We start from the raw sequence: 23564 nt of genomic DNA, 5'->3' as shown, positions 1-23564 counted from the left end.
AAGAAAGATATTATGTAATGTGATAATCTTGATAAGATTTTGTAAAACTATGTAATTAAAAAAGAGTTTCGTGTTAAGCTATCAAAGGCAATTACTTCTTCTTTCTCATGCAATCTACTTTGGAAAGACAGTATTCACAAATGATTCTGATAAATAGTTTCTGTTCACTTTAGTGTATTCTCATTTGAAAATACTGATATGCTTCGAGGTAATTGGTTTGACAAGAAGGTTCTTCCTGTATTATTGGCATGCTCATTTTCTCAACAACTCAGGAAATAGAGGCATATATTTAGAGGGCCTTTCATAATGTCAGTTCAATCCATTAAGATACAACCCCTGACTTATTATAGTGTTTTTTAATCAAAGGAAATAGTGCACAAACAATAAAGAAAAAAGATGGTTGACAGGCACTTCATAAAAGTGGTTACGCAAATGGCCTGTAAATATTGTGAAGTTTCTCAATTTCACTAGAATTGAGGGAAATGACAGAGGCACAATGAGATACTATATACATTCACCAAGATGGCTAAAATGAAAAATCTTAAGTCTTATACACTACTTACGGAAGTGTAAGTAATAGGTTTTGTAAAATTTCTTGAATTAACAGTCAATATTAACATATATGTACCATATTACAAAGAAACTTTTTACCAGGTATATTGTCACGACAAACGTATTCTATGAATACCAAAAGATATGGTGTTCATTGGATGTTCACGGGAGAAAAATTTACAAAAGTTAAAAACTGGAAACTACTCAAATGCCTAACAATAAAGGAGTGGATAAGTTATTTGTGGAATATCAATATAATGGGATACTAAAAGCAACAAAACATATTAACTATAGATGTATTCAGCAAAAGATGAATTTCACAAACATAATAGGGATGGTGGAGACTTTGTATTTCATGACTTGGGTGCTGGTTACATGAATGTGTTCACTTTTTAACAATTCACTCAGCAGTACACTTAAGATTTGTGCACTTTTCTGTGTGTTATTCATCAATAAAAGTTTAAAAATCTAGCATAAGGCTTATATTTGTCAGTGAAACCTTTCTAAATTTCTCATTTAGAAAACTACATGAATATCATGGAAATTCTTCACACATTCTGACTCTCAGTGATTTTCCTGTCAGTATTAGAAAGTGAAGATAAACTATCACAATGCCAAATAATGTATCTAAGATATCCTTGTGGTGAATCCTCTACTATAATGTACTTTAGTTAAGCAATTGTAGAAGTTTTGTGGTACTTTTTGCTGGGAAAACTCGACAGTTGCTATATCATCACACTAAAGTTTACTCTATTTCCTTGTTTAAGAAGGAGGTAAGAAATAAAGTTTACCCAGTCAAACACAGAAAACAAATAAGTTCATCCCAGTGGATTTTTAAGAGTTTAAAGGCAATAAGAACATTTTAATTTACTTCCCTTTCAACAATAAAATTCCCAAGATATGACATGCTTTAGGGACATAAATTCTCTCAGAACAAGAAATGATGTAACTACTTCTGAAACCTTAATCCACGTGAAAAAGATAACTTGTCTCAGAGTGGAAACTTACTAGTTCCTTTGGAAGAGTAACAAGAATAAAACCGTGACCCCTGGAAATTCTGGCCTCTTCTCTGTGCAGAAGCATAGGTAGGGGTGGGAAGATGGCATACATGCTGACAAAGAGTACAACTTATACTCCATTTTAATTTTAATTCTCTAAAGAAGAAAGGAACTCATTGGAATGTAACTTTAGATAAGTTTTTTATCCATTTCTGCTCCTGTGTTTACTCTTTAAGAAATTCAAAATAAGTTTAATGGATTTATGTGAAAATGAAAATGACTGACATTTAAAATGTGTTTATTTGGTACATAGAGAAACAACCACTGTCCGATCATAGCTAGTCAAATGCTGCACCAAACGAATAAGAAATAATGTGAAATCCTCTAAGATTCACAAAGAGGTTATAGTCAAGTGAAATCCCTCTTCAGGTTCCAATGATTGTGCCCTCAACAGGAGAGAACCTGGGCCACTCACTCCAGGTGTAGTGTCATCTCTATGGAATGTCGCTCCAACATTATCAATCATTTCTTCTGTGACATGTCCCCCCTCCTTTCTCTCGTATGTGCTAATATCCAGGTCAATAAATTTTTAGTTTTCATTGTGTCTGGAGCTATAGTAGTCATCAGTAGCCCGACCATTATAATCTCCTATTTCTACATCCTTATTACCATCCTAAGGATCCACTCTGCTGAGGGCAGGTGCAAAGCCTCTTCCACCTGCTCTTCCAATATCACAGCTGTTTCCATCTTATATGGGACTCTTTTCTGTATTTATGTGAGGCTAGGTACGATTTTTTCTCTAGACTTCAATAAAAAGGTGACGATGTTTTACACAACAGTGATCCCCATGTTGAATTCTTTCATTTACAGCTTGAGAAATAAAGAAGTGAAAGCTACCATGCACAGAATGGTCACCAGAAGGAAGTTCTGCATTACAAGTTAAATTCCCATTTAAAATACAAAATTGATGAAGGAAAAGCTTCCAGACATCACTACATGATCATCATCCAAAGATGCTAAAGAATTTGCAGAATTTGGGGGATGGCATCCTTCCATCCTTCTATACTACTTTTATGTCAGTATCTATTTGGTTTTATTTTTTACTCTCCATTTCATCACATCCCTATAGATGATAAAAATTCCCAGTCACCTACAGAGTCAGAGCAATTCTGCTTCCTCAAACATATTCATCACTGGAAAAACAATACAATATAATAAAGGTTGAAACTGCCTAGCTACTAATACTATCACACTAGTTGTACCAAAGTAAACATCCAGACCAGATGAGATTCAGTGGAACAAGATATATGTCATCTATCCCTAAATACAGAATTGAAAATATCAAATATACCAGTTACTTAGCTTATAAATGATTTTTTGTTAACTGAAGACTTCTCCCATATCACATTCCTTTTAAAATAATCTATGCCTATTTTCTTTATTCTTGTCTTCTAAATGTATGTCATGATCATTGTAGAAGAAAAGAAAGTACAGACAAGCAAATGAAGAACAACATTAACAAAAATGCCATATTTTTATTTTTCCACCAAGTGACAAGGCCTCGTAATAATTTCCAGATGCTTTTCTACATATTTGACTCTTAAGTTGTTCCAATTATTATTTTACTAGTTGATACTTATTTTTATATTGGTTCTTTTAAATAAGAATAAATAGGGATAACTTACTATGGAAATTAGAAATAAAATTCAAAAAAGAGAATGAGAAATGAGAAAAATTCTAAAAAAATCACAGGCAATAGATGTTGAAAAGTCAGAGGTAAACTAAAATGGATAAAATGTATATCCTATTTTCATGCTGGTCTTTTGTTGTTGTTGTTTCCAAGTTTTAAAAAAAAAAAGAATGCAATAGGGCGAAGTTAAAAATTATTTTATTTATTTATTTTGTGAGGACAATTGGCCCTGAGCTAACATCTGTTGCCAATCTTTCTCTTTTTGTTTGAGGAAGATTGTTGCTCAGCTAACATCTGTGCTACTCTTCCTCTGTTTTGTATATAGGATGTGTCCACACCATGGATTAATGAGTAGTGCATAGGTCCACACCCAGGATCTGCACCCACGAACCCCGAGCTGCCAAAGCAGAGCATGCAAGCTTAACCACTAAGCTACCAGGCTGGCTGCTAAGAAATGTTTTAATATCTTTTTTCCCCTCAGAAAACATTTTGAAGAATTGAAGAGGAATTATAATTATTTTCAGGGAAGGTAAGATGATTTTTGAAAAGAACCTATTTGATACAAATTAGAGTCTGCAGGCCTTCCAGCCCCGATAGGTGGGCATGATCTAAAAATGTAAAATTTATCTCTAGATTATAGAAAGATCTACATCTGAGTAGAAAAAAAAAAACAGTAAGACATGCTTGAGCAGTGATACAGGGCATAATTAGGGTATAGATTTAGCTCAAGCTTCTGCCCAAATAAGTTTCATTATTGGGTTGCTGCATGAGCAAATGTCGTATTAGGCAAAACTGATGGAGACAACCATGTTGCACAATTATTCCTCCTCACTCCAGGGATAGCTGACTTTGACTATTGCAATTATTTCAAGTGCTAATCTACACTAACACTCTTATCTTCAAATTGTGAAACTAAATTACAAAGGGAGGAAAGTATTTTCTTATGATATGTAACAGGATTATGGCACACCTGTTCTAGGAACACATAGCTCAGAGATTTTTACTCCTTCATCAATCATTCTTACAAGTCCTTACATTATAAAGATAATAAATAAAATGGCTTTGTAACAGTAGCTGCAAATACTTTACCTAGTCTGTCCTTTGCTACTTTAAAAATAAATAAACAGATAATTTTTTTCATTTTTTTTACTACTTCCATCTTTAAATATTGACCATAGATTAGAATACTTGACAAATATTTATTTTTGTGTTTTTATGTTTTTCATATTTCTATTTTAATCTAATTATTCAGGAATTTAAAACTACCTACAGATTTTTCTCCTTCCTCTTTATAGAATAACACTTACACATTAATAATAATGGTAATTGTAAAATGCTGCTGTCAATTAAGCTATTGAATACTCTTTAAGAACAGCTAGTGTAAAATTCTTAAGCAACAGGTAATATCATAAGCCCTGTAAAGATAATTTTATTTATTTATTTATTTATTTTGAGGAAGATTAGCCCTGAGCTAACATCTGCTGCCAATCCTCCTCTTTTTGCTGAGGAAGATTGGCTCTGCACTAACATCGATGCCCATCTTCCTCTAGTTTATATATGCGATGCCTACCACAGCATGGCTTGCTAAGAGGTGCCATGTCCACACCCGGGATCAGAACCAGCAGACCCCAGGCTGCCAAGCAGAACGTGTGAACTCAACCACTCTGCTACTGGGCCTGCCCCAGATCATTTTGTTTTAAGATAACTCTATAAGGTAGGAATTATCCTCATTCAAAAGACAAGGAAAATTGAGGGTCATAAAAATAGAGTCACTTGCTGGAAGCTACACAGAAGGAACTAGCAGATACACCTATCCAATTAAATTCTACTTGGTTCTCAGGCTCTCCTTTCCTTTTATCAAACTGCCTCCTTTATTCTATGTGTATTTTTTATGTTTTGTATTTACTTTTATTTGTACCTTTATTTTATATATAACAAACTTTTGTTATTATATATAAAATGAAATATGTGTATTGGGAAATATATAACTTAACAATATCAATTTTATTCAGTCATTTGTTTGGTGCCAGTATTACCTGCTCTAACTCTTACTTATATAGAATGCCTATTAATCAGTATGTCTAGTCTTTTATGCCTCACTTATCATTTTTGGAATTTTGCTTGATATATTTACCAATGAAATTTTTTATGTAAATTCAGATTGATTTTTTTCCTATTAAAATGTAAATTTGAAAAAATCTTTATAACAATCTGATAATTCTTCAAGGAATTTTTTTTTTCCTTTTTCCCTCCAAAGCCCCGCAGTACGTAGTTGTATATTCTTCGTTGTGGGTCCTTCCAGTTGCGGCATGTGGGACGCTGCCTCAGCATGGTTTGATGAGCAGTGCCATGTCCTCACCCAGGATTCGAACCCACGAAACACTGGGCCTCCTGCAGCGGAGTGCAGGAACTTAACCACTAGACCACGGGGCCAGCCCCCTCAAGGAAAATTTTTACATAAATTGTGAACTGGCATAACAATTCAGTTAATGATTTCTGTCCCCTGACATTCCCTACCCAATAAGACTGAGAAAAATGAACAGTTTGTTGTCATTAATGTACTTCTGTTTATAAGGACATAAGAATGTAAACTGAATTACTTTGACCAACATTTTTTGGTCTCCTCTGCGTTCTTCACTTCATGTTACAAGGTCTTGGAAAGAGTGGACGTCAATCAGGGATGGCATTCAATATATATACTGGTAGGTCGAGGGAATTGATCCATCAGGAAGAATGCTGGCTGAAACAGGATCCTAGAGCCTTCTGCTATCCCAGGCGTTATCCTTCTTGTGGCTGGATTGTAAGGAAGTCTGGAGTTGGAGTAGAGGGGCTGAGCTGATCAGATTGGGCAGTGGGTACTTGAAGGGCTAAGACAGGTGGCTATTTTCCAGAGTGTGCATGTGTTTTGATATTTTGCTGGTACAGCCACACTAGTATTACCCCAGACACTGTAAATGTCTGTTGAATTGATTAAGTTGTGATCTCTGTCCTGTATTGTCATAGCTTTATAAGGGATGGTAAGTTCCACACAAAATCACCATAACAAAAGGTAGCACCAATAAATTCCATAAGTGAGGTCACTACACTTTTTTTTTTTTTTGAGGAAGATTAGCCCTGAGCTAACATCTGTGCCTGTCTTCCTTTATTTTATGTAGGATGCCTACCACAACATGGCCTTACAAGCAGTGCCTAGGTCCACACTCCAGATCAGGCTGGCAAACCCAGGGTTGCTGAAGCGGAACCTAGGAACTTAACCACTGTGCCACCTGCCGGCCACTGAGGTCACTACATGTTTTGAAGTAAAGAGAGAGAGATTGCTTTGAACTGTGGGTGTCAGTAGGATGGCTATTTATAGAGGATATTGTGTTAAGCTATCCTGAAGACTAGGTTGAAGACTTAATACTGTGATCAAAGATTCAGAGGAGGGAAGAATGAGTAGCCCCATTAGGTTGAATTGCAGTGAGTAAAGGCAAGAGGATGAGATATCATGTTGGAAAGGTAGTTTGTGGAAGGGTTAGTGAGGTCTCAAAGAGCAAGGAAATAAGACCAACTCTGAACATATTCAGTACTCAAATGGCTGTTTAGGTTCTGTCTCACCCACCATGTAAATCCTGGTGCTGCAGGTGGGATGGACTTGAGGGTAGAGAGCATAGGCAGGGAAGCCCATTTGGAGGCTCAGTCTGGGTCTTGCTCTGGAGTTCCTGAAAGCGGTTTAACATTGAATCTCCTGTGGCCCACCAGAGATTCTGATTAATTATCTTAGAATAGGACTTAGCTACTGGCATTTTTAACAAGCTTCCAAGGTGAGTCTAACATAGAGCCAGGTTGACATCAACTAGCCTAGGTCAATGTTTCCTACACTGGAGTCTGAAGGCACTTTCATTATACTATTTGTGAAAGTTTTATGAGAATTTTAGAATTTCTAAAAATCACTTTAATGAAAATTTATGGATTTTAAATGTACATCTTTTTACTAGTTATAAAGATGAAATATCTCTTTTGGGGGAGTGACAATTCAAAATTGAGGAATATTTTCATAACAGTTTAGTTAGTTAAGTTCATGTTTCTCAAACTACGTCCATAGATCCCTGAGAATCCACAATCATTCTCTCACATGGTACAAGAAAAAAATACATAGATTTTCTTTGAAAAGCAGATAGATACATATAGATACTCATTTTGAGAAGCATCAGTCAGGATTGGGGTAATGAAAGACTCAATAGTATAAATTCTTCAACACCTTCATTCTACAGACTTCTTTACACGGGGTGAAGACTACTCCCACACTGTCTGCTGTTGATCACTTTAAGTGATCTGGAATGTCTGAGATTTCAGCTGTGTGTGCTTGAATTTAAGGTAAACCATGCCAGATACTTCCACTTCTTATTCATGCATAGTCTATCTAGTTTTCTCAAAGTTCTTTTTACTATTTGTTTTTATCCTTGACTTTCATTATAGAGGCTTTCTCAGACGTGGAGTGCTTCATGGTTGTCTGCTCTATTTAAGATTGGGTCATTCTAAGGCTGTTTGGAATCTATGAGTATCTGAATGAAGGTTGTGAATTGTGGGATTCACTGGGCCACTTTATTGTAGAACCATGAAAGTTAGAATGTTAGGCCATCTTTACACATTCATGGAGATTTATAATCAAATATAGGCAAGTTTTTACATACCAGAGTTTTCCTGTAATGAAAACTGTACATTTCTTTAATCTTAGTATTTTAAAAATAGACTATGCGAAGTAATTATATTTCCCCACCAGTTCATATTTACATAATGTTCCCATGATATCTTCAAAGTATTTAGTATCTGTTGGAATAGTAAACAGATATGCTAGGTTAGAATATGCTAGGTTATTCTATAATTATCATCAACCCCCATGTCTCTATGTTGTAAACCAATAAAGCAATATTTTTTTCTTATTCAGTTTACATTCTCATTGTTTTTCAGTGGATTTTATATCCAAAGACTTCATATAGTTGAAGCTTCCACCATTTGGAACTTTGTTACACAGCGTGGGAGGGCAGAAAGCACACAGGCTCTTAATTTTTTCTACCAGCAGCGACATGTGCCGCTTTTGTTCAAATTACAGTGGTTAAAGCAAGTTATATGACCATGTCTAAAGCCATGGGAATGGGGAAAGGCAATACTCTGTAATGCAGAGATATACAGGGAATAGGGGATTGGTGGAGAGTGGTGAATATGTGATAAAGATGTCATATTTATATATTGTATATTTATAGCATACACATTAGCTTACCACCATAGGAGAACATATCCTCAATAGGTTTTGTGGATCATATCTGCACAATACACTGTTCTTCCCAGCATTTATTTTGGGGGACTTTAATTACTACTAATTAACTCCTCACTTCCCCTATGGTAACCACCAATCCAATCTTCAAGGCTATGTGTTTGTTTGTTGTTCTTTTTATCTTCTACTTATGAGTGAGATCAGATGGTATTTCACTTTCTCCCTCTGACTTATTTCACTCAGCATAACACCCTCAAGGTCCATCCATGTTGTCACAAATGGCCAGATTTCATCATTTCTTGTGGCTGAGTAGTATTCCATTGTGTATAAATATCACACCTTCTTTATCCATTTGTCCCTTCATGGGCACCTAGGTTGCTTCCAAGTCTTGGCTATGGTGTATAATGCTGCAATGAACATAGAGGTGCAAGTATCTTCATGCCTTTGTGTTTTCAAGTTTTTTGGATAAATACCCAGCAGTGGGATAGCTGGATCATATGGTATATCTATTCTTAATTTTCTGAGGATACTCCATACTGCTTTCCATAGCGGCTGCACCAGTTTGCACTCTCACCAGCAGTGAATCAGGTAATTTCTTCCTTTTGTTAAATTTTCCTGCCCAATAGGTCATTTAGGTAAAGGAAGAAAATAATTGTTTTTTAAAGATTGGCACCTGACCTAACAACTGTTGCCAATCTTCTTTCTTTTTTTTTCTGCTTTATCTCCCCAAACCCCCAGTACATAGCTGTATATCTTAGTTGCAGGTCCTTCTAGTTGTGGGATGTGGGATTCCACCTCAACATGGCCTGATGAGCGGTGCAATGTCCGTGCCCAGGATCCAAACCCTGGGCAGCCACAGTGGAGCACGCAAACTTAACCATTCAGCCATGGAGCTGGCCTGGAAATAATTTTTTAGAACACACAAATATACACTGTAGATAAACCTAATTATTTGCATTTTCATTGACAAATGGGTTTGTCTGGTGAATTTGACATTCCAACCTTAATCAGAAGTAATTATATCATTAGAACTGGAAATGAACTATTTGAAAATTAGGTCTTTATGATTTTAGAAAGTAAATTTTTTATTAAGACACAGTTGACATATAATGTATTAGTTTTAAGTGTACAACACAATGGTTTGATATATTGATAAACGTTTACCACAATAAGTTTAGTTAAAATCCATCAGCACACATAGCTACAAATTTTTTTCTTGTGATGAGAACTTTTAAGATTTACTCTTTTTGCAACTTTCAAAGATGTAATAAAGTGTGATTAACTATAGTCACCACGATGTACATTACATCCTCTGGACTTATTTATCTTATAACTGGAAGTTTATACCTTTTGAACCCCTTCACCCATTTTTCTCTTCCCCTACCCTCTCTCTTTGTCAATCACCAATATATTCTCTGTATCTAAGAGTTTGGGTTTTGTTTTTATTTTTTTTAGTTTCAGTTTCCACATATAAATGAGATCATACAGTATTTGTCTTTCTATTTCAGAAAGTAAATTTAAAAAAAAAAAATCTTAGAAATATATATTCTAAGGGCTGGCCCAATGGTGTAGAGGTTAAGTTCACAGGCTCTGCTTCAGCTGCCTGGGGTTCACCGGTTCAGATCCCAGGTGCAGATCTATGTACTGCTTATCAAGCCATGCTATGCAGGCATCTCACATATAAAATAGAGGAAGATGGGCACAGATGTTAGCTGGGGTTATCTTCCTCAGCAAAAAGAGGAGGGTTGGCAGCAGATATTAGCTCAGGGCTAATCTTCCTCAAAAAAAAAAATTATATATATATATATACTCTAAGCAAAGAACAGTTCAAAACATATTTACATAAATAAATCAAAACTATGTGATAGGTAACAGGAAAAATTAAAATATGAATAGCCATTGCATTCAGTAACTAAAATTTAAAAAAAAGTAGAAAATATAAATAGTATGTTTATGGAACAAGCCTTAACCAGTTCTTCAAGGAAAAGAGCTTTAACTAACCATCAGGAAGATAGTAAAAAAGATCATAGGCTCTCTACACACCCTGACTGATGGCAAGTGCTTGTTGTATATAGAAGACCCTTTACTCAAGAAAGCACACAGACAAAATCCCTTAGCAATATCAAACCAATGACTCATGCTGCCACCAAACAGAAAGGGGTTGTTATGCAGACATCTCAAAGGAATCACCTAATTTTCAAATGAAGCACCAAAGGAACTAGAAAAAGCATTAGAAAATATTTGAATTTTCTAGGAGCATCACACATATGCTTGTCTTCATGAAGAAGAGACAGAAATCATGGAAGAGAAGATATCCTTTTAAAAAAAAAGATGAGAAGAAAGATATTTAAGTATTAATTGAGGACTTTAAGGAAACTACAGTGCAATGTGAAAATTAAAAGCCACATGGGAGGCTTTAAGTAAAGAACTGATATTTAGAAGATTTAATTCATGCTTGAAAGTACTAATTTGAAAAGCTCTTGCAAGATGCAGAGAAAAAGGACAGCATGACTAAGAAGAGGAGAAGAAACATTATGATATCAAAACCATAAAGTTGAGATTCATCAACAGATTATGTGTATGTTTAGGGTAAGTCAGAGTAATAGAAATGGAAGGGATGATCAAAGCTATAAAATGTTTTCTGAGCTAATGAAGAGTCAAATATTTAGCTTTAAAATTTTCACTGTCTTTTAGATAAAAATCAATAAAAAGAAGCCCAAAAATCCTGGAGGATTTTTTTAATTATAAGGTTAATAAAATAATTATTTAAATATGAAGGCAAACAAAATCTGCTACCCAAAAAGGGGAAAATTTCAAACAATTCTGTGTTTTTAATGAAATTAATAGTAAAAAAATATAATAAAATGACAATGTCTAAAGGGTTTTCAGTGGAGAAATAAAATTATCTGTCATATGTGAGCCAACAGAAAGTTATTACCAAAATTAAAATCTCATGGAAAAATTGCTTTAAAGAATACACTAGCATGCTAAGAAATGAAAGACAGAAAAACCCCATACAGAACCTTCTACAGTGGGGAAGTTGTGTTGCAGGCCTAGTGACCTGTAATTTTCCTTTATTCAGGATAGAACCAAAATTCGGTTCTCCATGTAGACTCAATTTTGCCAGGCTGATGTTGTTTGTATCGGAAGTGAAACATAACCCCAAAGAGTTTTGGTTTACTGGCTTTTATTCTTTTCTTGACAATAAGAAATATATTTCCTTTGCCCTTTCCTAATAGTTCAGCTATAATCTTCTGCTAAAGTTAACAACCAGTTAATACGTCAGCAGTTGTTCTCTTCCAGGCTTTGCTCACAATAGTGAAACTACATATTTTGGAAAAAGTCCAAGGAAAATTATTTCTTTGGCAACATGTTGCAGTAAATGCTATGTCTGAGAAAAGTCCATTTTCTACACTCTTTGCTCTTCCTCCCAAGATACTAATGCAGAAGAGAGAGGGGCATGGGGAGCTAAGGTCTTCCAGTGGCCCACCCTCTCTGTGCTACTTCAATTTACAAAGGATTCCATAGAGTTTTCTTGCTTAGCCTGGAACTAGAGAGAATGGAGAGAATGCATCCAGTTAGAAACAAGTGTAAAATTATCAGATAACAAATCTCATTGGACTTACTTAGAATATGAAACAAAGCTTCAATTGCACTTTCCCTTATCAGGCTCATTCCTAAGATACAGTACACTTAGGGGACAGAGCATCTTCAATAACAAATACAAAGGGATTAATGAAGCAACTAGTTCAGCGAACTTTTATCTAATTGATAAAGACTCCGAATATGTTTTACAGTGAAGTCTTCCATATTTCCTTTCTGTAAGAAAATAAAGAATAAAATCAAATAAGTATTGTAAATTCTGACACATTCTGTGTGTGAACGTATGCTTGTTAAGGGAAGGGATGAAACCTGAGAAACGACTCATTTTTACCTTAGTTCTTCTTGACATCTTTAAAGGAGAGGCAGCCCATTAGACTGTAAGTTGCAATCTTCTAAATAATTTTATGTTCTTCTTTCTACCTGATTTTAACAAATTCAAGATAACATAAACTATTTTAACTGGAATTAATATAAATTATGAATTTGATTCTTGGTCAGGATCTGCATTATCCTCATCTTTGTTAGATGACTGTGCAAGACCTAACGAGAGAATTTATGTAGACACAAATTTAGGTTCTGCAACTTTATCAAACTATAAAATAGAACAGAGATATTTTAACAGCAGAATAAGAGGAAAATATAGTACTCACATGTGTGGTGATGGACTATAACTAGTTTTTGGGCTGTAAACATGATGTAATCTACACAGAATTCAAAATATATTATGATGTACATCTGAAAGCTACATAATGTTATAATCCAATGTTACTGCAATAAAAAAAAGATAGTCCTGAATTCAATTAATATCCTTGTCTAAACCACCTGGGTGAATTCCTTGCCAAGAGAAGGCTGTCATAGGTTGTGTTGATGTCATCCTCTGGCTCTCAACATGAGAGGAGATTGTGTCCCCCAGTCTGTGTGGTTTGGTCTGTACAGAGCATCATATTCTATTCTAAGCACCAAATGAAATAGATAAACTGAGAAACTTAGATGTGTATAGATGGGTAGAAGGCTTGGGCAGGTGCTGAAACCAAGACTGACAAGGAGGAGTTGAGCAGCTTTGGGCAACTGTCAAGTGGAGGACTGAGATATAGTATGTGATGGATCCTGGAGGAGTTATTAGACTTTTGAACAGGTTTAAGCAAAAGGTGTGATGAGTGAACACTTGGACTGGTCATTCCATCTTTCTCTTTATTTCTCCTGAAGCAAAATATATAATGTAAACTATATTATTTGCCTCAGAGGATGTCTTGCTAAAGTCAAATAATAAATTTCAAATTAGACGGAAAAGCGTCTAGCAAAAGTATGATGTGGGACTTCAATATTCCTGGGCGAATAAAATTTTCTAAAAGTAAAGTATTAGTAGATTTCTGAGCACCTACACATCGACCTTCTCATTGTAAATGGATGAGAATTCTGAGATCAAGCCAAAAGCACATTGAATGAATGAAGCACCTCAGGTTCAAAGAGATCAGGTGACTTAACCAAGGTCCTCCTTACAGTGAGTGACAAAAGGAAATGTAGAGGATACAGAGTTGGGAGAATTTAGGCTTTTTTCCAGACTTCTTCCATGCATCATTTCCATAAAGGTGATACTTATGCTCAACACTATCATTTCATGGCCTTTTCACTAATGACCATTGGCTATAACCTCAACTCCAGGAATAGGAAGCCAAAAATGCATTATCCTGTACTCATATTGGAATGAATTTTGGATTTCTTTGAAATGGAAGGAATTGTGAAGACACAGGAAACATTTCTGCAGTGTGAAAAGGAAAAAACATAGTCCATTTTTTAAAGATGCATGTTCAAAGCTCATCTCTTCCAGTCACTAGTATTATGAATATAGATTGAGCTTCTGTTTTCTTCCTATGCAAAATAAAATGACATTTAGCTTGTAGGTCTACTAAAGGGAGTATGTATGACAAAAATACTAACAATTATTCTTCTCTAATCTAGGTCCTCAATAACACTCTGCTAAACGCTTTGCATGAATTATCTCATTTAATCCTCACAACAATTTACAAGGTAATTTTTCATATTATTATTTCTGTTTCAGAGATGAAGAAAAGTAGCTTTCCAGGGTCTGGAGTTAGACTCGAGACAAGTTGGAGAATATACATTTAGCCTTAGGTTATAATCACAAAGTGCACAGCATGCCACTTAAAAAATGAGTTGCTGTTCATTTCTTCTCCAGCTTGCTTCACTTCTACTCTCCTATGTCATCTTTCCTGATGTGTATTCACCTGGTGAACTCACACAAAGTTCACTGAAGTGGGAGTTATTAGACATCTATTCTGGAACCATTTTTGCCTCAGTTAGTTATGGGACATGGAGCAAGCTTCTCCTCTTTCCTAGGTTTCCATTTTCTTATCTCTGTATTGATAGATTTCTACAGAAACTTAAAATATAACTTAAGATCTGATATTTTTACACTGATCTATATTTAATTTTTGTTTCCTTGGCCAGAACTTGCAGCTAAGTAGTATCATCTCTAGTGCTCTCCCAGTTACTAGTATATTTTTCCTGTGTCCCATTTTGAAGATATGTTTGCCAAATCTGCTGTGACTCCTCTGTTCTTCTTCTAGTGGAAACCAGAACCAGCCAATGGCACATGAAAACTACACAAGGGTCAATGAGTTCATTTTCACAGGTTTGAATTACAACCCCCGGTTACAGATCTTACTTTTCCTGCTCTTTCTGAGTTTCCACGTCATCAACCTAACTGGAAACTTGAGTATGATTATTCTGATACGGATCAGTTCCCGCCTACACATGCCCATGTACTTTTTTCTCAGCCACTTGTCTTTTGTGGACATCTGCTTCTCCTCAGTTGTGAGCCCCAAGATGCTCACTGACTTTTTTGTGAAGAGGAAAGCCATCTCTTTCCTGGGCTGTGCTTTGCAGCAGTGGTTCTTTGGGTTCTTTGTGGCAGCAGAGTGTTTCCTCTTGGCATCCATGGCCTATGACCACTATGTAGCCATCTGCAACCCATTATTGTATTCAGTCGCGATGTCTCAGAGACTCTGTATCCAGCTGGTGATTGGTCCCTATGTCAGTGGGTTCATGAACACCATGACTCATACAACAAATGCATTTAATCTCCCTTTTTGTGGCTCCAATGTCTTTAATCATTTCTTCTGTGACATGTCCCTGCTGCTTTCCCTTGTATGTGCTGACACTAGGCTCAATAAATTGGTAGTTTTCATCATGGCTGGAGCTGTGGAAGTCTTCAGTGGTCTGACTATCCTGGTCTCCTACATTTACATCCTCATTACCATACTGAAGATCCACTCTGCTGAAGGGAGGCATAAAGCCTTTTCTACCTGCTCATCTCATCTGACAGCTGTTTCCATCCTGTATGGTACTCTTTTCTTTATTTATGTACGGCCTAGTGCAAGTTTCTCCCTGGATCTCAATAAAGTGGTGTCTGTGTTTTATACAGCAGCGATCCCCATGTTGAACCCACTTATCTACTGCTTGAGGAACAAGGAAGTCAAAGATGCCATATACAGGGTGTACAGGACTGTTGCTAAGAGGATGTTTTGTAGGACCTAAATTCTTATCTAGAAATGAAGAGTGGAAGAAATCTAAAAGGACAGAGTAATTGTTTGGATTCCTAAGCTTCCAGGAAAGCATTTGGGGGCTGGTTGGCATCCTTTTATCCTTCCATCCATCGAATTGTTCATTCATTTATAGTCAATCAATATGAATTTATTAAACCCTATATATGATGTTTTCTTTATAATATACCAATATTATAGTTCAAACCCCCAGTCCATTCAATTTTGCTTCCTACAGACACCTCACAGTAGACTTAGTGTTTTAAAAGCTTTATTTTATTACTTAATTTCAATTATTATTTTTTTCATCATTCTGCTAATATATTTTCTTTCCCTGCTAACTCCCTGCCGTTGAAAGTTTAAAATGCACTACTCCAAGTTTTGCACTCACAGGTAGCTCCCATCAATAGGAATCTGTGGAAAACGATGTGGGGTTTTAAGTTTCACCTGGTGAATGGAATGAAACCCTTGGCCGTATACACTAGTTTTTGTGATGGCCCTAATACAAAAAACTGTATGCATCTCAGGGACTGAAGAAGGATTTGTGTTCAATTATGGCAGATAGTGTGGTCCACAAGACCCATTTGCATTAATAAAGAGACTTGTGCTCATCTTTAATGCATTTTGCATATGAAACAGCTTCTGATAGAATGGGTTACACCTGTATTTGCTTGGGATTCAATTTTCTGATAGGTGTTTAGAGGATTAACTAAACTTCTCTAGGTTGGAGCTTGGTTGAGCATATGATAATACTCTCTAAACCCTGGTAATGAAGTTCATTACTTGAGAATGTACAGAGAAATGCTGTAGTGGAGTGTAAGCTCTTAGTCTAGAGCTACCTGTTCCTAGTAAGGTCAGTTGATTTGTAGCATCACACGGGAGTACATCTATGCAACTCAATTTAGTGGTTGTGACTCCATGCATGAGGAGTCTGGGCAGTCTTTGGGTCTGAGCACAGTGCTGTACCACCACTGCATATGTAGAGTGGGCACCCCTGCCACAGTCCCATCTTCTCTTAGAGAACTCAATTCTATCTCTCAATCTGACTTTGCCTCTTGACTTTGGAATAAAGAGACAGAAAGGAAAGAGTTTCACTGAGGAAATGGATCACCATGCCTAGATGATGTTATATTGTCATGGCTAATTTGTTATAGAAATGTCCTCAGAAATTTAAGGAACTCTTACATCCACCTATTTGCCTAGAATGAATTTAACTAAGATAATTAAGAAGCTTTCTCTGAAAGTCACAATCTATCTATTAGTTAGGTAGATAAGTTCTCTGAACTTTTGAGTGCTTTTCCACAAAGCATTATGGGTTATCTTCTATTGATTATTGTACAATGCACAATTTCTGAAAATAGACAATTGATCAGTGAGTACCCACATAATCATAGCATGCTTTATAGCTTCAGGGGCCTTGGAGATCAGTTTTTCCTAACCAGATTACTGGCTAGACATTGAAGCTTGCAGAAAAATGTCTTTTATTACCTTATGCATTATAGAAGCTCAAAATTTGACTTACCATCAAATATAGTTATGGCAGATTCACTGCAACTCCAGAAGCCTTGTTTTAGAGTGAGTTTTCTAGGTGGATAAACGTTTTCCCAGACTATTTGTTGACGATGCTAGAGAAGCAACATGATATAACAAAAAGAAAACTTAAACATTTATAACCACAAAACTTAAACTTTTATCAATTTAGAGTTAAAAGACCTCACACATTCATTTACTCAAGAAATAATTATTGAACTTCTTCTGTGCATCAGGCATGGAGTCTGGTGTTGCATACAACAGTGAAGAAAATGAATATCATTCCTGCATCCACAGTTTACAGGTTGGCAGATCTAAGATGTACTTCCGTTCATTACCCTTTTGATGTATCATTCAAGACTGTAATGAGATCAATAGATGTAACGATAATATTTACCTTATCAGAGAGAGGGCTACTGTGAAGACTAAAGAGAATGTGTGTGGAATCACCTTACAAACTATAAACATGTTTTCTGCTTCCTAGCAACAACTATTCAGTGAAAACAGCAAAATTTTGGAACTAGGGTGCTATCCTAAGTGTGCCAGATTTCCCAGTGTTGGTTCCTTTGCAGGATCTTAGAATGCAGTAATGGGAGGGGAAATAGAGGCAGTCTGGAACAGGGAAGAGCTTGAGTTTTGGAGACAGTCACCTGAATTCTAATCCTAGATCCATTACATGAATTTTGTGGTTTTAGGGTTGCTTTTTAATTCCACCTATAAACTAGGGATAATAATGTGTAATTTACTGAAGAATTATAACCACTTTCTTGAAGGAGCTGAAGTTCACAGCATATAAGAAGAAGGCAACTTCATTATTTTTCATCTTCACCCCTTCAAAATGCTGCTATGTCATTTCAAACCTCCCTACCACTCACTAACATCTCAGACACATCTAACAGTTTTTCCTTCCACTCAAAAGTAAAAACCAAATTGTTTGCTTTTCCAAGTATTAAAAAGTCAAATCCACTATAATATCAAACTACACAGCCTTTTCCAAATTAAATCATCCTCTCTTCCCCATCTCAGTCTCTGAAGTTTTTAGTGATGAAAGAGGGTAAATCTGATTTTCTATTTATTGCTGTACCACCTTTCCCACTCCGTAGGTGCCACATGTGGCTAGTCCAGGATCAAATGCCCTGATAGAAAGGAGAGGGAAAGAGGGCAGAAAAAGTTGACTGGAATAGATGTGGTCTGGTATCAGTACCTTCTAATGACAGATGTATGATTGCTGGCTCTTTCCCTAGAGGGATACTTTTGTGCGTTCCTCAGAGCCAGAGCACTCCTCAGCTCCACCAATCCTGACCCATGAATTCAGTCCATTAGTTCTTTGTGAAGTCACTGCCCCATCTGGCCAGACATTTCTGGCTCATAAAGCAGTTCCCCAGCTTCTGGCCTTGACTCCCAGACTATGATTATTTCACCCCTTCAGGAGGTTGACTTGAGAGAGTTTCTTTTTAAGAAGGTTCTGAGAACCTTCTGCTTTCCATGAGGCCCATATCTGGCTTACAGGAAAACATCAGCACTCCTGGGCCCTTCAGCTCTGGAAGAGTAGGCTGTGTCATTTGGCTTGGGTAAAAGGAAAAGAGTGGTACATTGACAATATTCTCCAAAGAAATCCTCCCCAAATTCTCTCCATCTCCTTTTCCCAACTTCCTCTCCTGTAGGTTTAGAGAGACTAGAGGTGAATGGTCCAATCTGCTAATGCTGGAGGAAACAGTATGGGATCTTCCCATCCCCTTAACAAGAAGATGTCCACATACTCTACTTTAAAATTCAGGAAGTTGATGGTTTCTTTTGCTGTCCAGAAGCTTTTTAACATGAGGTACTCCCATTTGTTTATTTTTTCTTTTGTTTCCCTTGCCTTAGTAGACACAGTATTAGAAAAGATACTGCTAAGACCAGTCTCAAAGGCTGTACTGCCTATATTTTCCTCTAGGAGTTTTATGGTTTCAGGTCTTACATTCAAGACTAATACATTTTGAGTTAGTTTTTGTGTATGGTAGAAGATAATGGTCTACTTTCATTCTTTTGCAACTCACTGTCTAGTTATCCCAAAACCATTTATTGAAGAGACTTTCCTTTCTCTTTTGTATGTTCTTGGCTTCTTTGTCAAAGACTAGCTTCCCATAACTGTGTAGTTTTACTTCTGGACTCTCAGTTCTGTTCCATTGATCTCTGTGTTTTTCTGCTAGCATCATGCAGTTTTGATTACTATAGCTTTGTACTATAATTTGAATTCAGGGAGTGTTATACCTCCAACTTTGTTCTTTTTTCTCAGGATTGCTTTGGCTATTCAAGATCTTTTCTTGTTCAATATAAATTTTAGGATTCTTTGTTCTATTTCCATGAAGAATGTCATTGGGATTCTGATTGAGATTGCACTGAAAGAAATCATCAACAAAATAAAAAGACAACCCAACTTGGAGGAAATATTTGCAAATCCTATAGCCAATAAGGGTTAATATCCAAAATATATGAACAATTCATACAACTCAACAACAACAAAAAACCAAGCCATGGGGCTGTCCCCACAAAGCTCTTTTTGTTCACCACTTTCCACCTACAAGAAGGCCTGCTACAGAGTAAGTGCTTAGCAATATTTGTTGAATGAATGACTATAAACTGTCCAATAGTTTATGTTATCATATTCATCTTTATCTCAATATAAAGTCTTTACTTTGTCTTTGCATGTCTAAAACACTGGTTGACATTCATAGCAGCACTATTCACCATAGCCAAATGATGGAAGCAACCCAAATGTCTATTAAGGAATGAATGGATTATCAAATATGATATATCCATACAATAGAATATTATTCAGCTTTTAAAAAGAATGAAACTCTGACGTACGGTACAACCAGGATGAACCTTAAAGACATTATGCTTAGTGAAATAAGCCAGACACAAAGGACAACAATTGTATGATTCCACTTATAAGAGATACTAAGAGTAGCTAAATTTATAGAAACAGAAAGTAGATTAGTGGTTTCTAGGTGCTGAGGAGGGGATAATGTGGAGTTATTTTTTGATGAGTACAGAGTTTCAGTTTGAGATGATGAAAAAATAATTCTGGAGATGGATGATCGTGATGGTTCAGTGATAGTGTTAAGGTACTTAATGATGTGGGTCGGTGAGCCGAGGAGTCGAAGGAAAGATTTCTTAGACTCTTAAGATCTGGCAGTAGTGCTCTTTTATTTAGAGAATAGTGTAGCATGGGGACAGGACCCATGGGCAGTCAGAGCTTCTGCTGCCCCAAGTTGAGGGTTAGAGCTAAATTTAAGGCATAGGTATATGATTCATCTCTTTACAAGACAAAGGAAAGAACATGAAAAATGTTAAAATGGTATCAGTGCAGGTGGGGTCTGGTCATTGTGTGATCCCATGACTTTTAGACAAGAATCAAATCGGATTAAGTAAAGGTTAGAAAGGTTAGATGCCACCACCCTAAACCAGTTACATGAGATTGCCAGACAGCAACCAACTTAAGTTCTTGCCTTCCCCATTAAGAGTTTCTAAGGACAAGGTCATCTCTCCTCTTCTTCCTGGTACAGAGAGGGAGGCACCATTTACAGATAGAGATTTACCTTACAAATGTAAGTATGTCCCAACAAGGGCAAGTTCCATTCCCCAGAGCCTCCTTCCCTGTCCCAGTTTATCAAAAGCTATCAGCCCAAAACAATCCCGATGCCAAAGAGTCATATCTTGGGGTGGCCAATTTCACGTCCCTACAAGCTCATCCCCACCTTCCTTCACAAATGCAAATGTCTCTCAAAAGGGCAAGCAAAATTCCAGTCCTCAGAGCCTGCTTCTCATCTGTAGTTTTAAAAGTAACCAGCCTAAAATCCTCATCACTTAGTGCCACTGAATTATACATGTAAAATAGTTATGATGATAAATTTTATGTTTTATTTACTTCAGCATGATTTTTTAAAATGGTGACTGTCAGAATTTGTATAGAATAAGGGAACATGTTCCACCTCAAAGACGTATCCAGGTCTGTGTCTTCTTAAAACAAAAAAGAACTTCAAAATGATTTGAAAATCGCAGGTTAAAGTTGAAGAACACTTGTGCCCCTAGCTACAGATGGAATGATGAACTATTGAAAGAATAATTTGCCCCAAAGAACATTTAAGCCTAGTGAATTGTTACATTATGTCCTTTATAAAAAAATATTTTCAGCTTTTACCAATATTAAAGTTTCTGTAAAACCATGAAAATACTAGTTTTTCTCACTAAGAAATAAAAATAAAATATCATATACATGTTTAAAAGTATTACACAAGGAAGAAAGATGAACAAAAAGGAAGAAAAGAAATAAATCACCTAATTTAGTAGCATTTATATTTGTGTGGTGAGACCATATCTGACTTTTTAAAAAAATTTCTCTCTACATTTCTGTAATATTCAAGTTTTGTATAATGAATATTTTTTTAAAACATCTACTGAAAAAGGACCTTGAAATACTCTGTAGAATGTCCACTTAATTCTCTGCTGTCCTTTTTAAGGATAGTAACTCTTTCCTATTTATTTTTAAGTGAGAGTGGGATTTAAGAAGAAAGCTGTTTTAACTTATTTATTATCAGTCAATGACACTGTTTTAAGCATTGTCTTGCCAATGTATAGACTTCAAATATTTAATTTATATTTGCTGTTGTAAAAGATGCCTTTACCACTCCTACCTCATGTCTTATGTTGCCTGGATTTAAACCTGAGGTCCCATGCCACAGATTTTGCCCTTGATGAAGTGTCTCTAAGGGCTTGTGGGGACCTGGAATTGGCCACCCCAAGATATGTCTCTTTGGCATCAGGATTATTTGAGGCTGATTGTTTTTGATAAACTGGGACAGGGAAGGAGGCTCTGAGGAATGGAACTTGCCCTTCCTTAGGACAACATTTACATTTGTAAGGTAAATCTCTATCTGTAAAAGGTTCCTCCCTCTCTGTACCAGGAAGAAGAAAGGAGATGACCTTCTCTCTAAAAACTCTTAATCAATACCAAAGGCAAGGACTTAAATCTGCATTTTATTGTGGTAGTCTGGTAACCTCCTGTAACTGACTTCCCTCCTGCTCCCAACTTTGGCATTTCTTTAAGGATTAAGCATCTTTCTTTAGGCTAGGAACTGATTGCTGAGCTCACCTGTGACCGCCCAGCTCCAGACAATCGACTTGCCTCCGGCTATGCCCACCGAGATAGCAGACCACTACCTGCTGTGTCCATCAAGCAATGGGCCGACAGGGCAATCTTGTGACTATTGTGGGAGGGACATTTCAATCACATATGAAACACCCTGTTTGGGGGTATATAACCACTATGTGCACCCCACTACTTTGGTGCCCTTTCTTCCTTCGGGAAGAAAGGCCCCGGGCCGTGGTTCCTCATAAAGCTTTGTTTAATTTTCTCTTGCTATTCTGTCTCATGTGAATTTAATTCCTTCTCCAGCCAGATGAACCCACATTTGGGGAGAGGAAATGTCCTCCTCCCCTACAGGCTCTTAAGAGGTTCTGGGCCTGTGGATCTTCTGCTGGGCGAGACTGTGCAGTGCGGGGAGGAGGAAAGAGCAGAAGGGGAATCAAGAGGGGGCTGGAGAAGTTAAATGCTTATAATTTTTATAAAATTTTGTTTTGTAAAATTGAGATCCAAATAACACTCTAGAAAATGTGTAAGTAGCTATGTTGGAAGTCTTGGTGCATAAGTACCATTGACAACATTCATCAAGGACTATTAATCTTGTCTGTACAAGATTAAGGAAGTACTGGGATGGGAAGATCACTAGATATGGAGTCAAAGAACAGAGTTTTAAACTTAACTTTGTCCCTAACTTTCTGTGCACTCTCTAGAAACAAACTTGCTTCTAGGAAGACCTTATTTTCTTCATTTATAAAATAGAATTGCAACCAGTTGTGAGCAATTAAATAGGGTTACTTATTAAAGTTAAAATAGTATACAAATTTGTTGGCATTTATTACTATTAATCAAAATAACCAGAAAGAAATGGTCTTTATCCTTAGAAAATCCCCTATCAAAGTATAGCTAATGTATAAATGACTAAAATGTATAACAGAACATAATAGCCATAAGAAGAAAATACATGGTTTGATGGAGACTCAAAGTAAATAAGGAATAAAGGAAGGAAGGGAGAAAGAACTTCATATTGGATTAGGGCAATGATTGGTTTCCTAGAGGAGGTGATCCTTGAGATTGGCAGTGAAAGTAGGATTTGGACATCTAGCAATGGTGAGAAGGAAACCAGGTGGAGAGAATGGCAGAGGAAGGGCATGATGATATGACAAAGAAAGGGTCTGATTGAGCTGGGATTATAAGAAATGTGAAGTAAAGTGGTGGGAGATATTGATAGAAAAATAGAGCCAGATTA

General features: G+C 36.4%; 1 protein-coding gene and 1 pseudogene across 1 annotated transcript; both read left to right on the top strand.

Moving 5' to 3' along the window:
- Positions 2009–2493, top strand: OR5G48P (olfactory receptor family 5 subfamily G member 48, pseudogene; annotated as a pseudogene).
- Positions 14705–15655, top strand: OR5G1 (olfactory receptor family 5 subfamily G member 1). Its single transcript, NM_001391245.1, is given in 1 exon segment — positions 14705–15655. A coding segment is annotated over 1 exon segment (951 nt).
- The last annotated feature ends 7909 nt before the right edge of the window (positions 15656–23564 follow it).

Source organism: Equus caballus, chromosome 12 (assembly GCF_041296265.1).
Source record: "Equus caballus isolate H_3958 breed thoroughbred chromosome 12, TB-T2T, whole genome shotgun sequence".
Lineage (NCBI taxonomy): Eukaryota > Metazoa > Chordata > Mammalia > Perissodactyla > Equidae > Equus > Equus caballus.
Note: the sequence above shows the minus strand (reverse complement) of the source record. Positions and strands in the feature narration are given on the sequence as shown.